Raw genomic sequence first — 14,531 nt, 5'->3', positions numbered from 1 at the left:
GGGAAGTTTAGAAGCATCATTAGCATCACAACACTAAACCCAGGTTTAAAACATTCCCGCGAAAACAGTAATGAAGACAACGGTGTTCATTAGCAAAACTGAACAGATTTTATTTTTTGGGAAGGGGGTGAAGGGGGTAACTGGGTAAAGAAACGGGGGCAAGTTCAGCCTCTGTGTCCAGAAACTTAAAAGTCACTGGGTACCCTGCTCAGTCTTGAACCTGGCTTTCAAAGCCTCCCGGATGCACAGCGCGTCCCACTGGGATCTTCTAATCGCCCGGCTGTCTGGCTGGGCGTAATCAGCAGCCAGGCTATTTGCCTCAACCTCCCACCCCGCCATAAAGGTCTCCCCCTTGCTCTCACAGAGATTGTGGAGCACGCAGCAAGCTGCTATAACGATGGGGATATTGGTTTCGCTGAGATCACAGCGAGTCAGTAAGCTTCTCCATCTCCCCTTGAGACGGCCAAAAGCACACTCCACCACCATTCTGCACTTGCTCAGCCGGTAGTTGAAGAGTTCTTTTTCAGTGTCCAGGGCGCCAGTATAGGGCTTCATGAGCCAGGGCATTAGCGGGTAGGCTGGGTCCCCGAGGATCACTGTAGGCATCTCCACATCCCCAACAGTTATCTTGTGGTCCGGGAAGTAAATACCTTCCTGCAGCCGTCTAAACAGACCAGAGTTCCTGAACACGCGAGCGTCATGAACCTTGCCCGGCCATCCGACGTAGATGTTTGTAAACCGTCCCCGATGGTCCACCAGTGCTTGCAGCACCATTGAAAAGTAGCCCTTTCTATTGATGTACTGGCTGGCCTGGTGGCCCGGTCCCAGGATAGGGATGTGAGTCCCATCTATAGCCCCACCGCAGTTTGGGAATCCCATCGCGGCGAAGCCATCTATGATGGCCTGCGCGTTTCCCAGGGTCACTACCTTTGACAGCAGTACCTTGACGATTGCCTTGGCTACTTGCAGGACAACAACCCCCACGGTAGATTTGCCCACGCCAAAGTGGTTCGCGACTGACCGGTAGCTGTCCGGCGTTGCAAGCTTCCAGAGTGCTATGGCCACTCGCTTCTGGACAGTCAGGGCTGCTCGCATGCGGGTGTCCTTGCGCTTCAGGGCAGGGGACAGCAAGTCACAAAGTTCCAGGAAAGTCCCCTTCCACATGCGAAAGTTTCGCAGCCACTGGGATTCATCCCAGACCTGAAGCACTATGCGGTCCCACCAGTCCGTGCTTGTTTCCCGGTCCCAGAATCGCCGTTCAACAAAATCCACATGCCCCATTGCCACCGTGATGTCCTGGGTCGTGGTTTCTGACAGCTCTGTGCTACTCTCCGACTTCAGGCCCTCACGGCGGTGCCGTAGCCTCCTCGCCTGATTTCTCTGCATCTGCCTCTGGGAAAGGTGTATGATAAGCTGCGAGGCGTTGAGAACGGCCACAACTGCAGCGATGGTCGCAGCGGGATCCATGATCGCAGTGCTGTGGCGTCCGCGCTGTCACTGATCTAAAAGTGCGCGAACTGATTTCCCGCCGGCGCTTTCAGGGAGGGAGGGAGGGCGGTAGTGACTGACGGATGACGACAGTTACCCAAAAGCACCCTCGCCACATTTTTTTACCCAGAAGGCATTGGGGGCTCGACCCAGAATTCCAATGGGCAGCGTGGACTGCGGGAACTGTGGGATAGCTGCCCACAGTGCACTGCTTCCAATGTCGACGCTTTCCCTGGTAGTGTGGACTGACAAAGTCGAATTACTGTCCTTAGTGTGGACACACACGTTCGACTTTCTAATATCGATTGCACATATTCGATTTAACTAAAATCGAACTACTCTCATAGTGTAGACATACCCTAAGTTATCCAACATGTCTGTATTTCAATATTTAATAGGAACACTATTCCTATTTTTTGAAGCTGGGGTGTGTCTGTGCAGGACCAGAACAGCTGATTACCTTCAGTTTTAGCTTGCAATGAATGCCTTTGTACAGCTTTGGGTGCAAGCAGCTATTAATTACATCATTATGTAGGTGGTGGGGAGGTGCATACATTTATTCATAGACTTGCTAAAGTGCTTTGTAGTCCTACACATGTATATAAGCCTTGAATACTACTTATACTAAGATCATGGTGAAGAAAGCAAAAATGAAAGTACACTTCCCAAATGAGGAAATTAGTCAGTCAACGAAAATTTATGAAATTTTTGTAAAACTGAAAAGGTAATTTAATGTTATCCCTGTCAGAACACTTGAGAGTTACCTGATATCTATTTTACAAAACTACTGATTAGATTTTAGCTCTGAGTGAAATTTTAGACTCCAAAATATTAATTTGAAAATTAAATGTAAAGATTGTAACTGATACTAAAGCATTTTGTATATTATAATTATATATTGCATTTAAAAAAACTGTTAAAAAAGTAAGGTTGCAAAGTCAAATAGTCAAACATTAGGAAATATCAGAATTATGGTTGCTTGTGCAACTTTAATTTGAACTCCTTGTGCATATGCATTATGCTACTGTCTTTAATTACGTGATCACTATCACAGTTACAGGGTGACCTATACCTGAGTCCCTCTAGTGCACCCTTCCAGTGATAGACTTCACTACTACAACTTAAGTAACAAAATGCCCTCTTCTCTAATAAGATATTGCTTACCCAAAATGCTTTTCATGGTGTTTTCAACCAGAATGGCTGAGACCTTCCTTTCATGAGACCAAAGGCCTGCTGTCACCTTGTCTTCTTACCCCTTTTTTGCTTTTGAGTTAGTCTTCCCTCCTTCTTACTACCCCATGTTGCCTAGTGGCTAGTCCTTCCTGGAATACTGCATTCCGTTTTGGTTTCCACACTTAAAAACGGATTTTGACAAATTGGAAAGGATTTAGAAAAGAGCTACCAGAATGATTTGAGGTCTTACAGTGAGACTAAAACTCCATTCAACAAAGAAAGTTAACTGGTGATACTTGATCCGTCTATAAGTATCTATATGGAGGAAATATTTCTGGTAGTAGAGGCCTTTTCAGTTTAATACATGAAGCCATAACAAGATGGAGTGACTAGAAAAGTAGTTCTCAAACTTTTGTATTGGTGACCCCTTTCACACAGCCAGCCTCTGAGTGTGACCCCCCCCCCTTATAAATTAGAAACTCTTTTTTACATTTAATACTATTATAAATGCTGGAAGTGAGCAGGGTTTGGGGGTGGAGGCTGACAGCTCATGACCTCCCATGTAATAGTCTTGCGACCTCCTGAGGGGTCGCGACCCCCAGTTTGAGAACCCCTGAACCAGAAGCTGAAGCTAGAATAAATTAAGATCAGAAACAGGGTGCAGATTTTTTTACAAAAAGGTTAATTAGATATTAGTACAATTTACCTAGAAATGTGGTGGTTGAAGTCTTTAAATCAAGATTGAAGGTCTTTCTAAAAGATATGCTCTAGCTCAGCCAAAAGTTCTGGGCTTGATAGTTTGCGGTTATACATATGGGATTTTATTAATGGAAATATTAGTTTCTTAAAGCAATAAAGTATCTTAAGCATAAGTTTTTCTAGAAGCATTTTCATGCCATCTCTCTCACAATAAATGTGTATTCCATGTAATGTGGCCCTGGTAATTATTATTCTAGGAATTAACTGTAAATGTAACTATAAAAGTTTAGCCAACAACTCTTCTTGTCTTGTTTCCCACGACAAATGCCTCCATAGCTTCTTATTAGGAATCAAGAAGGCAATAGGCAGTTTTCCCTGTTAACTATATAGCTCTGTTAGCACTTGTCTCTGTTAAGTAGATTACTGTTTGTTGGTTTACCCTGAAGCTGTGGCCTTCTTATTTAAGTGGAATCTAATTAAATAGAAATCCAGTTTAGATTGCTTAATTAATCACGACATACTAATGCAAACCTCTTGTAGAACAAAAATGCTTGTCATTATTTTACTTGAAATAGAATATTCATTCCAATTTTTCACTCAGATATTGAGGGTTGTATTGTAATCTTTATTTATTGCAGCAAAACAAGCAATGGACCAGGGAAGATCTCCCATTATAATAGACAACACTAATACTCAAGCCTGGGAAATGAAGCCGTATGTGGAAACGGTAAATATAACTACTGTGTAATTAAATCCATTGTTGTTATACTGTGGTTGTGTTTTTTTTTTTTTTTGCAGACCTACCTTCACAAAGCACGAATGCAACTACTTTGTCTAGTAATGGGTCTTCCTTGTTGACATTCCTTCCTCTCCTCGAACAGGCTATTTCTTTGACATAGCCACTAACAGGTAGTCTAGTTTGGATTGACTTGACCTCATGTTTTTAGCCTAAGATGAAACCTAGAGGTTGTGGGGTAAGTGATCTAAAGTTCAGTGGGCTAAGACTGCTTCGTATTTAATTTTAATAACAATCTGGTTTTCATTAATATTTTTTCTATTTGTTGCAGCATAAACTGGTATAATAATGTTACGCCTATCATGCAGACTGTATTTCTTTGTTTGCTGTAGGCTCTGGGGAAAGGCTACAGAGTGGAATTCCATGAGCCAGACACATGGTGGAAGTTTGATCCAGAGGAGTTAGAAAAGTAAGACTTGTGTTATAGTAGCCATCATAGTTCTTTTCTTTTTCTTTTGTATTGTGGTTTAATTTAAATTTTTCTCAATACTTCATCAATTGCTTAAGTGCTTTACTGCTAACGTGTTTTCTAGTATGTACTGACTTCTGTTAATATTTATGTAAATATACTGCTTACTTAAATATCAGCTCAGGAATACACAGAGGACCCTGTGTCCTGGTCCCTTTGAAATCAACAGCAAAATTTCCATGGACTTAAGTGGAAAAATAATCAGGCCCATAGGACACACTTCCTTACACAGTGGATGATTAAACTAACCTGGGAAGTCATTGCTACAAGATGTGACTGAGGCCATGAGCATTTATGTAGATTAGACATTTATATAGATAAGAACACCCACAGTTTAATTAGGTAAGATAAAACATTTTATAAGGAATAAAAATCCTCATGCCTAAGGGTGTAACTCCACTCCTAACTAGCGGGGATTAGGAAGAAAATTCCCATATAAGCAGGCTATTCCATAATTGTCCATCACAGTGTTACTTGAAACTTTTCTCTGTGCCCCTCCGCGCCCCCCCCCCCCCAAATCATCTGGTATTAAGTACTGTTGGAAATGTGATACTGGATTAGATAGACATTTGATCTGATCTGTTATTGCGGTGCCTATTTAATTTTGTTTGTTAATTCCTGATGTTTGTCATCCACTCTAGATCCTCTTGAAATTATGGGATGTCAGTACATGCCAGGCAAACTTGGGAGAAGTCAAATGTATAAATATTTTTACTATTTTTTCCCCATCTCTTGTTGATATGGTATCATTCTAAGGCTACCGACAAAGTGATTGGTTTGAGTTAGCCTTGCAATGGTATGTTAACAGGGAATAACGAAAAAATAGTAAGAACATTCGTCTTCTAACTAGATAGTAGAAGAGCACAGTTTTTGGTTTTCTTGTTTTGGTAACTAAAAATATTAAAATAGTGTATATAAAAAGAAAAATAATTACTAAACACTAAGAAATTGCATGAATAATCTCACTCAAATTAAACTAAACTCTTTATGACCAAGTATCTGAACTCTTTCAAAATGTAGGTTATAATGAAAACTTACATAAAGAAGTGTAATGGCTCTAATATAATAGTGGAGTGAAACAAAAGTAGGCATACCAATTCAGTATCTCATCAGCTCTTAATAGCTAAGCAGGGGAAGGTCTGGTTAGTACTTATGTAGAAGGTCATCAAGGAAAATGCAGGGTTGCTTAGGAAATGGCGTTTGGTGGTTCAGTAAGACATTCTATCCTCAAAGTCAGTATTGAACAGGCGTTGCACATGTCAGAGGCATTTTGCTGTGAGAATCAACATCTTACCGATTAGTTCTGACCACATGTAATTATGAAATAGTCCATGAAATTATTTTGCAAGAGTTAGGGAAGTTAACACTGGTGACCTGGCCAGATTCCTCTCTTGGTAATTGCACTTTACATTTCTCCTGCAATTGGGTACAGTATTGGCGTGGAGTGTTGCTATACTCTGTTAAACAGTTGCTGTTTCTCCTTCCATAGAGGCCTGCCTTCATTCATTCATTCATTCATTCATTCATCTATATAGGACTAAAGTGAATTGTATGTGGAGGTACAAAATTGTAGTTCCTTGTGCTGGAGAGGTTCATTGTGCTTTGGGAGAATTTACAATAGGGTAATGGCAAGTGGTGGTTCTACTATCCCACTTCTTCAGGTTTTATGCCATTGGAGGGCAGCCTTATGCTGCATTCAGTGTTCCTTAGAAATCCTGTCTGTGGACACTATTGTGGGGATGTACTGAACAAATGCATCAGCAACTGTGGCCATGCCCCCTCCACTGTCAGCACCGCGCACCTTTGTGGCCTTACTGGCTCTCTGCAGATGCCTTCCTCAGTGCAAATTCTTTGCATCTGCCTGTGCCACTGGACACTGCCCTTCCTCCCCACATCCCTTACCAATTCATACAAAGGAAGACTTAAAATAGGAGTGACCACATACTAATTCTGTGCTAGGGACTGAATTATTATGGCATTGAAAATCAGTGAGTTGGGAGTAAAAGATTGACTGGCAAAATCAGAAACATCAGCCTCCATTGTTAACAGAAGAGGTCTAGATGGACAAGGATGGAAGCAGAAATGAAAGCCTCTTTTAGCCGATCGAATACCTGTTGAGTCTCCGCAGACCAGACAAACCAGGCTCCCTTTTTCAGAAGGGCCATTGGGGGGCTACCAGGTATTGAAATCTCAGATGAAACACTGGCAGAAGTTAGCAAACCCTAAGAATCATTATATGCCCCAGACATCCCTCGGAGCAGCCCACTCTGGGATGGTAGAGACCTTATGTGGGTCCATAGCCCCTCTGGGGAGACAACTATGAATTTAATTTAGTGTATAAGTCGTCTGACATATTCTTTCTAGAACATGGTTTACATGCTGGTCATTCTGGTTCTTGTTTTCAGAGAATATCAGGATGTCATCTAAGTAAATTACTACAAAATGGTCCAACATATTTTTGAAAATGTCATTTATAAAATGTTGAAAAGTAGCAGCGGCATTGTGTAGTCAGACCAGCATCACAGTGTATTCAAAATGTCTATAACAGGTGCAGAGTGTAATAGTCAACACACAGGTGTAGGAAACCATCCTTCTTGGTGACAAATAAAATTGGAGCCCTGGCCAAGGACTTGGAAGGACAGATGAACCCCTTGCACAGACTCTCTTGTAGGTAGCTTCTAAGGGCCTGCAGCTTGGGTTCTGAAAGGGAATAAATATGTCCAAAAGGGATTTCCACTCCGGCCTGGATATTTATAGGGCAATTATAGGGCTGATGAGGCAGCAAAATATTGGTCCTCCCTTTGTCAAAAATATCAAACAGGTCCTGGTACTTTGCAGTTATAGCCATAGTAGTTGGGGGGCTGGCTGTGTCTAGTGAGGCCCCTCCTAACCTGCCTTAGCCTGGCTTGGAGAGAGACAGCTTCAACAAGTATAAGATGGGGGCTGCCTCTTTCCCCTGACTGAGGTTGAGACGGCAGGTCTGACATGATTGCAGAGAGGTGAACTTGATCATGCTAGAGCTCCAGCAGTTGTGGGGGTCATGGGTGGTTTGCCAGGTGATGCCAGAAATAACTACAAAGAGGGGAAACAGATTAGGCCAAACTGTAAGGTCTCCTGGTGGTCCTGGATAGTGGCGACTTCTGAAGGAGCTGTTTCTCATGTAACTGGGCTGGAGGAAAATAGATCCATTGACCGCTTCAGTGAGGTCTGGGATGGAATTGACTCATGTTGGTATCTGGTGTTATGAGATGCTCCTGTGTCCACGAGGGCTTCCAGGTGGATGTCTGCCATGGCCAGATGTCTTAAGCAGAGTGGGAGCTGAAGGTGAGTAAGGTGGAGCACTGCCAGTAACCTGTGAAGTGGTACTGGTGTATCGAGCTAGATCCAGGGGAATTACACCATCCCCAACCAGGATTCTCGTAGAAGGTTGAGGCCTGGTATTTCCTTGCTGGGAGACGGACCGACCTTTAGCTGGGCAACTTAAGCTGTAATGTCTAGTTTTGCCACAGTAAAGGCATAGGCCTTCCAAGTGGCATTGGTTCTTTTCACCATCAGAAAGGCAGGACCAGACAGTGCCAAGTTGCATAGGATCTGGTTGCGGCAGGAGGTCAGTGGGGAGCTCAGTCTGGGCATGAGTGACCAAGACTAGTGTATGATCAGGGCACCGTTGCCTTTTCCTGGCAACGTTGCAATAGCCGGCTATCAATGCTTATGTTTATGTTGATCGGGGTGCCAGTCTGGCCAAGATTTCTGCCCAGGCCACTTCGTCCTTCTCTTCATCACTCAGACGATGACAGAAGTGGTGGTGCTGCATGGCCTTGCTCCATTCCGTGTCAGCTGCGAGGCAGCAGAACTTTGTGGCATAGCTAGTGACCAGCTTGTGGCCTTGTCTCAGGGCTTGAAGTGCTGATTCTGCTGTATGTGTCCGGTTCAGGTCATTGAAATGTGTTGTCATGGCCTGGATAAAGTTCTTGAACTCCCCCAAGAAGGGACTGGCTTACTCCAGAGAGGGGGAAGCCCAGGCAAGCACCTTCCAATCAGGAGACTAATGATGAGCCCCACCTTGGCTCTACGGATGGAATAGGTCTGTGGTCTTATCTGGAACAGGAGTGGCATTGGTTCAGAAACCCATGAGAAGCCCTGTGGTCCCTATTGAACTTGTCTGGGTGGGGAATCATAGGACTGGAAGAGACCTCGAGAGGTCATCTAGTCCAGTCCCCTGCACTCATTGCAGGACTAAGTATTATCTAGTCCATTCCTGACAGATATTTGTCTAACCTGCTCTTAAAAATCTCCAATGATGGAGATTCCACAACCTCTCTTGGCAATATATTCCAGTATATTAACCACCCTGACAGGAAGTTTTTCCTAATGTCCAACCTAAATCTCCTTTGCTGCAATTTAAGCCCATTGCTTCTTGTCCTATACTCAGAGGTTAAGAAGAACAATTTTTCTCCCTCCTCCTTGTAACAACCTTTTATGTGCTTGAAAACTGTTATCATGTCCCCTCTCGGTCTTCTCTTTTCCAGACTAAACAAATCCAATTTTTTCAGTCTTCCCTCATAGGTCATGTTTTCTAGACCTTTAATCATTTTTGTTGCTCTTCTCTAGACTTTCTCCAATTTGTCCACATCTTTCCTGAAATGTGGCGCCCAGAACTGGACACAATACTCCAGTTGAAGCCTAATCAGCGCGGAGTAGAGCGGAAGAATTACTTTTCATGTCTTGCTTACAGTGCTCCTGCTAATACATCCCAGAACAGGGGTGGGCAAACTACGGGCCGCATCTGGCCCATCAGAGCTTTTAATCTAGCCCTCAAGCTCCCGCCAGGGAGTAGGATCGGGGGCTTTCTGTGCGGCTGCCAGAATCAGTGGCATGTCCCCCTTCTGGCTCCTACATGTAGGGGCAGCCAGGGGGCTCCACATGATGTCCTCCCCCAGCTTCTATTGGCCAGGAACTTTGGCCAATGGGAGCTGTCTGCGGACGGGACAGCGTGCAGAGCCACCTGGCCACGTTATGCCTCCGCGTTGGAGCCAGAGGGGGGCATGTCGCTGCTTCCGGAAGCTGCGGGGGCGGTGCCTGCAGACGGGGCAGCGCGCTGAGCCGCCTGGCCAGCACTGTGCTTCTGCATAGGAGCCAGAGGAGGGACATGCTGCTGCTGCTTCGGGGAGCTGCTTGAGGTAAGCGCCACCCAGAGCCTGCACCTCTGAGCCCCCTGCGGCCCAACCTCCTGCCCCAGCCATGATCCCCCTCCCGCCCTCAGAACTCCTCGGTCCCAGCCTGGAGCACCCTACTGCACCCCAGACCCACCCCAGAGCCTGCACCCCCCAGCTGGAGCCCTCACCCCCCCCTGCACCCCAACCCCCTGCCCCAGCCTAGAGGCCTCTCCCACACCCTGAACTCCTCATTTCTGGCCCCACCCCAGAGCCCGCATCCTCAGCCGGAGCCCTCACCCTAACCCCCAATTTTGTGAGCATTCATGGCCCGCCATACAATTTCTATACCCAGATGTGGCCTTCAGGCCAAAAAGTTTGCCCACCCCGTCCCAGAATGGGATTTGCTTTTTTTGCAACAGTGTTGCACTGTTGACTCATATTAAGCTTGTGGTCCAATATGACCCCCAGATATCTTTCCGCAGTATTCCTTCCTAGGCAGTCATTTCCCATTTCGTATGTGTGCAACTGATTGTTCCTTCCTAAATGAAGTACTTTCCATTTATCCTTATTGAATTTCATCCTATTAATTCAGACCATTTCTCCAGTCTGTCCTGATCATTTTGAATTTTAATCCTATCCTCCAAAGCACTTGCAACCCTTCCCAGCTTAGTATCGTCCGCAGACTTTATAAGTGTACTCTCTATGCCATTATCTAAATCATTGATGAAGATATTGAACAGAACCGGACCAAAAACTGATCCCTGCGGGACCCCACTCGTTATGCCCTTCCAGCATGACTGTGAACCACTGATTACTCTATGGGAACGGTTTTCCAACCAGTTTTGCACCCACCTTATAATAGCTCCATCTAGGTTGCATTTCCCTAGTTTGTTTATGAGACGGTCATGTGAGACCGTATAAAAAGCTTTGATACTGTCAATAGGAATGAAAAGGAATCTTTGGTTCCTTTACTGTATACTCCACCTGCAGAGTGCTATTCTGCGCCTCTGTGGGGAACCCAGCAGGTCAGCTAAGGAAGGACCTCCGTGTGCAGAATCCATCCCTATCAGTGGCTCTTTTCCCTGCCCCTCTCTGAGTCTTCTCTTCAGTTTTGTGGGCTGCTCAAACTATAATGAACAAGCCATGGGCAGCCTTGCCTATTGGTCAGGGTGGGAGGCTGGCTTAATGGTTGGAACAGAGGTAACCAGGCTTAGTGGCCAGGTTTGGAGCCAAATTATCACGTTTGGGGGGCTAGCTGAGAGCCAGAGACCCAGAGCCAGGGGCAGAGCAGTGATCAGAAACTCAATGTCAAGCCCAGGGAGTGAGCCAGAAACCAGGAGCCACGGGTCAGAGCTGTGGTCAGAAGATGAATACCAAGTCCAGCAAGCAAGTCAGAGCCAGGAATCAGGAGTCAAGGGTCAGAGCCAGAGTGTAGGCCGGAGCCAAGAGCAGGGACTAGGAACTGGAAACCAGGATTAGGAATCCAGGAACAGAACCAGAGACAAGGAACAGAAAGCAGGAGCGAGGATTCAGAGTAAGGGCTAGGAGCAAGAAGGGAGCTGAGAGCAGGACCAAAAACATAGCTGCTGCTGTGGAATGCTGTGGAGCAGCCAGGAACCTAGGGCTGCTGCAGTGTTTGTTTGAGACTGTGAGTGCTGAAGTCTTCAGCCAATCTGGGTTCATTAGCTGAGTCAGCCAAGTACAATGAGCAGGGTCTGTGTTCAACTGGGGGTCCCTGATATGGCCCCCATCACAGTTGTATCTAACAGCACCATAGTATCTGATAGGTAAATAGAAAGAAGAGTTATCTTAGAACAGTATACACATATTGTCCATATTAACAGTGTGTAAGATATTGCAAACCCATGCAGTATCTTTGGGGTCCATTGTTTTAAATAAATGGTTTATGTATGATTGTGTTCTACTCCATGAGGGAGGATTACCACAGCTCCTCCGGGAATTAAAAACAGTGGGTCGTGACTAAGGTAAATCAGCCAGGTTGTAACCCTCCCAGAGAGGTACCACTTCCTGGAGAGGCTCACATACACTATTTTTAAGCAGATTCTCCAAAGACCGATAGACAAAGAAAGGACTTTTGGATAAATAGCCTGAGTTTAAATCAGGGGTAGGCAACCTATGGCACACGTGCCGAAGGCGGCACGCGAGCTGATTTTCAGTGACACTCACACTGCCCAGGTCCTGGCCACCACTCCGGGGGCCTCTGCATTTTAATTTAATTTTAAATGAAGTTTCTTAAACATTTTAAAAATCTTATTTACTTTACATAGAACAATAGTTTAGTTCTATATTATAGACTTATAGAACGAGACCTTCTAAAAACGTTAAAATGTATGACTGGCACGCGAAACCTTAAATTAGAGTGAATAAATGAAGAATCGGCACACCACTTCTGAAAGGTTGCCAACCCCTGGTTTAAACTGACTCGGGGTCTTATTTCTAGCCTATCAAACAGACAGGAGTTGCTGTCCAAGGGAGGCCCTATCCCTTGCAGAAGAATTGGAAAGACTTTGGCCTACTGGGGCCCCATAAGACTAATGGGTGACCTCTGGTAGGCTGTTTGTTTTTACATGTTTGTTTACCTGATGAACAAATGTACTTGCTTAGAAAAAGCTGTGTGGTGACCTGTAACTGCTGGCATTCACACTACTTATAGCCCTTGGAGAGAAAGCAAAGCACAGGTCTTGTTTTTTTTAGGCAGAATGGTTTGCTGCCGTTCTTGCAGTAGAAGACTGGGAGCTGTGCAGCCTTAAAACCACTGGTTGGGGGGAGTGAGATGCAGGTCTCTGCCCAAGAGAGGTGATGACTGGGAGCCAGAAACCTTGAATTGGGTGCCCTCAAGGGACCACAGAGGGGGAAATACAGGTGCAGTTCTGCTGAAACTGTGACAAACAGCACCACATTTCTGTATAAAGGAAAATACTTTTTTTAAAATATTTTTGAATGTACAGTATATACAATGAATTGTGTTAAAAAGATGCAATACAATTTGGATATTATAAGATGGTAAATATTGTGTAATTAAATCTGAACTTCCACCCACTACAGCATATTGTTTTTGAGAAGTGTGTAGTCAGTTGTAGTGAATTCATCTGTTTCAACTATATTTAAGCTTACTGTTTTGTAGTGTTGGAAAAACCTATGTGATCCTTCTGGATCTTGAAAGTGGGCAGAAGATTAAATGATGGCATTTGACAGTCTGGATAGATGGAGAGGATAAAACACAAGATACTCTTCAAAAGTTTAAGAAAGACTGAAAACATATAAAAAGTACCAAACAGTTTATTTAAATTATTATTTTTGTAGGAGGAATAAACATGGGGTCCCTCGTGAGAAGATTGCTCAGATGTTGGAACGATATGAATATCAAATTTCCATCTCTGTTGTAATGAATTCAGTGGAACCTCCTCACAAAAACACACAAAGGCCACCTCCACAGCGAAGACAGAGGTGGGGAAGCTGTATAGACTCTTGGAATTCTTTCAGTGTTTCAAATAACCGATAACTCAGGTTATATTCAACTAACACCATTTTTTTGATCACCCTTTTAAAAATATTGAACAGTGGACTTTCTCCTGAGGTTTAAGTAGGCTTAATGCAATTAAAGGACCATTCTCTCTTGGAGATTGTTCCATTAAACAAAGTTTTGGAGGCTTAAATGTAAATAAAATTTAATATAAAAATGTATGTTAAATGTTTTTACAATCTCTATTTATTACATTTGTACTAACTTTGGTTTTGGATAGTATGAAGTAAACAAGTTTTCCTTTATAGTTGGGTCTCAAATAATGTTGTCTAAGGAGGATACTGTTGAACAGTTTTTTGTTTTTGTTCTTTTTTTGAGGAAGTCCTGACAAAACTGTTTTTTAAATAGAACTCAGAAAAGCCTAGAGGAATAGGTTGTGTGTGTAGTTTATTGCATTTTAACTATTTCCACTGCTTTTTAATATTTTATCCAACTTTTACCAGGTTTTTATACTGAACAATTATGTTTTCTATTTCTTGGTGAATGCTTGTTCATTTTAATTGGTATCCAAAATGTTGTCACACTTATAACCCAGATTTCCTTCCCTCTTCCCTTTGTTTCCATCTTCACTTTTGGCCCAGAGTTTCATCTGGCAGCTAAACCAATGTGCTGCAATTGCAGTATTCACCAGCCTGAAATTACAAACCATCTATCTACTGAAATACCAAATGTAATTGTGCCTAGAGACTATCTAAATTTATTTTTTGAGATTTTTGTTGGCATGAAAATGTACAGCTGCGTTTCTTTAAGTTACAGCATTAAGATGCTTAATTAGAACTGAGTCTTTTGGGGCCAAGTGTTCTAACTGGGCAAAGAAAACAGAATACTTAAAATATTAGTCTCTCAGGGTCCTGCAGTTGGAGTGTGTGCAATTCCACCAAGTAGGTACAGGTGGACAGTGGTCTCAGTTCTGTAAAACCACATTACATTCTTTTCAGGATTTTGGCACAGATAATATTCTCTTCTTAGCAGATACCTAAAACTGAACCAGCATGGAGATTGATCATTTTATTGCCATAGATCCTTTTTACCTTAGGCTTAAACACTGGTATGGTAGTAAGTTTTAAATTTAATCCTTGCATTTTTCCTGGTCCCTGGACTAATAAAGTATCTCTCTGTCTATAATTGCTGCCATTGTTTTAGTAGTCCAATGTAAGTCTGACAAAATTAATATTTTGTTCTTATGTTTTATGGTTTTATAGTACT

At 43.6% G+C, this 14,531-nt stretch overlaps 1 protein-coding gene across 1 annotated transcript in view; it reads left to right on the top strand.

Moving 5' to 3' along the window:
• The window catches only part of LOC113406806, a 96,182-nt gene that overhangs the window by 26,883 nt on the left and 54,768 nt on the right, over window positions 1-14,531 (top strand). Inside the window, exons 3-5 of the mRNA XM_029911984.1 lie at window positions 3,999-4,087; window positions 4,489-4,565; window positions 13,106-13,249. Of these exons, the coding sequence (XP_029767844.1) occupies window positions 3,999-4,087; window positions 4,489-4,565; window positions 13,106-13,249 (310 nt within the window). The remainder of the gene's footprint in view (window positions 1-3,998; window positions 4,088-4,488; window positions 4,566-13,105; window positions 13,250-14,531) is intronic.

Source organism: Terrapene carolina, unplaced genomic scaffold, assembly GCF_002925995.2.
Source record: "Terrapene carolina triunguis isolate 2854851 unplaced genomic scaffold, T_m_triunguis-2.0 Scaffold141, whole genome shotgun sequence".
NCBI classification, from domain to species: domain Eukaryota; kingdom Metazoa; phylum Chordata; order Testudines; family Emydidae; genus Terrapene; species Terrapene triunguis.
The sequence above is the reverse complement of the archived record's forward strand: the minus strand, read 5'-3'. Positions and strand labels throughout refer to the sequence as shown.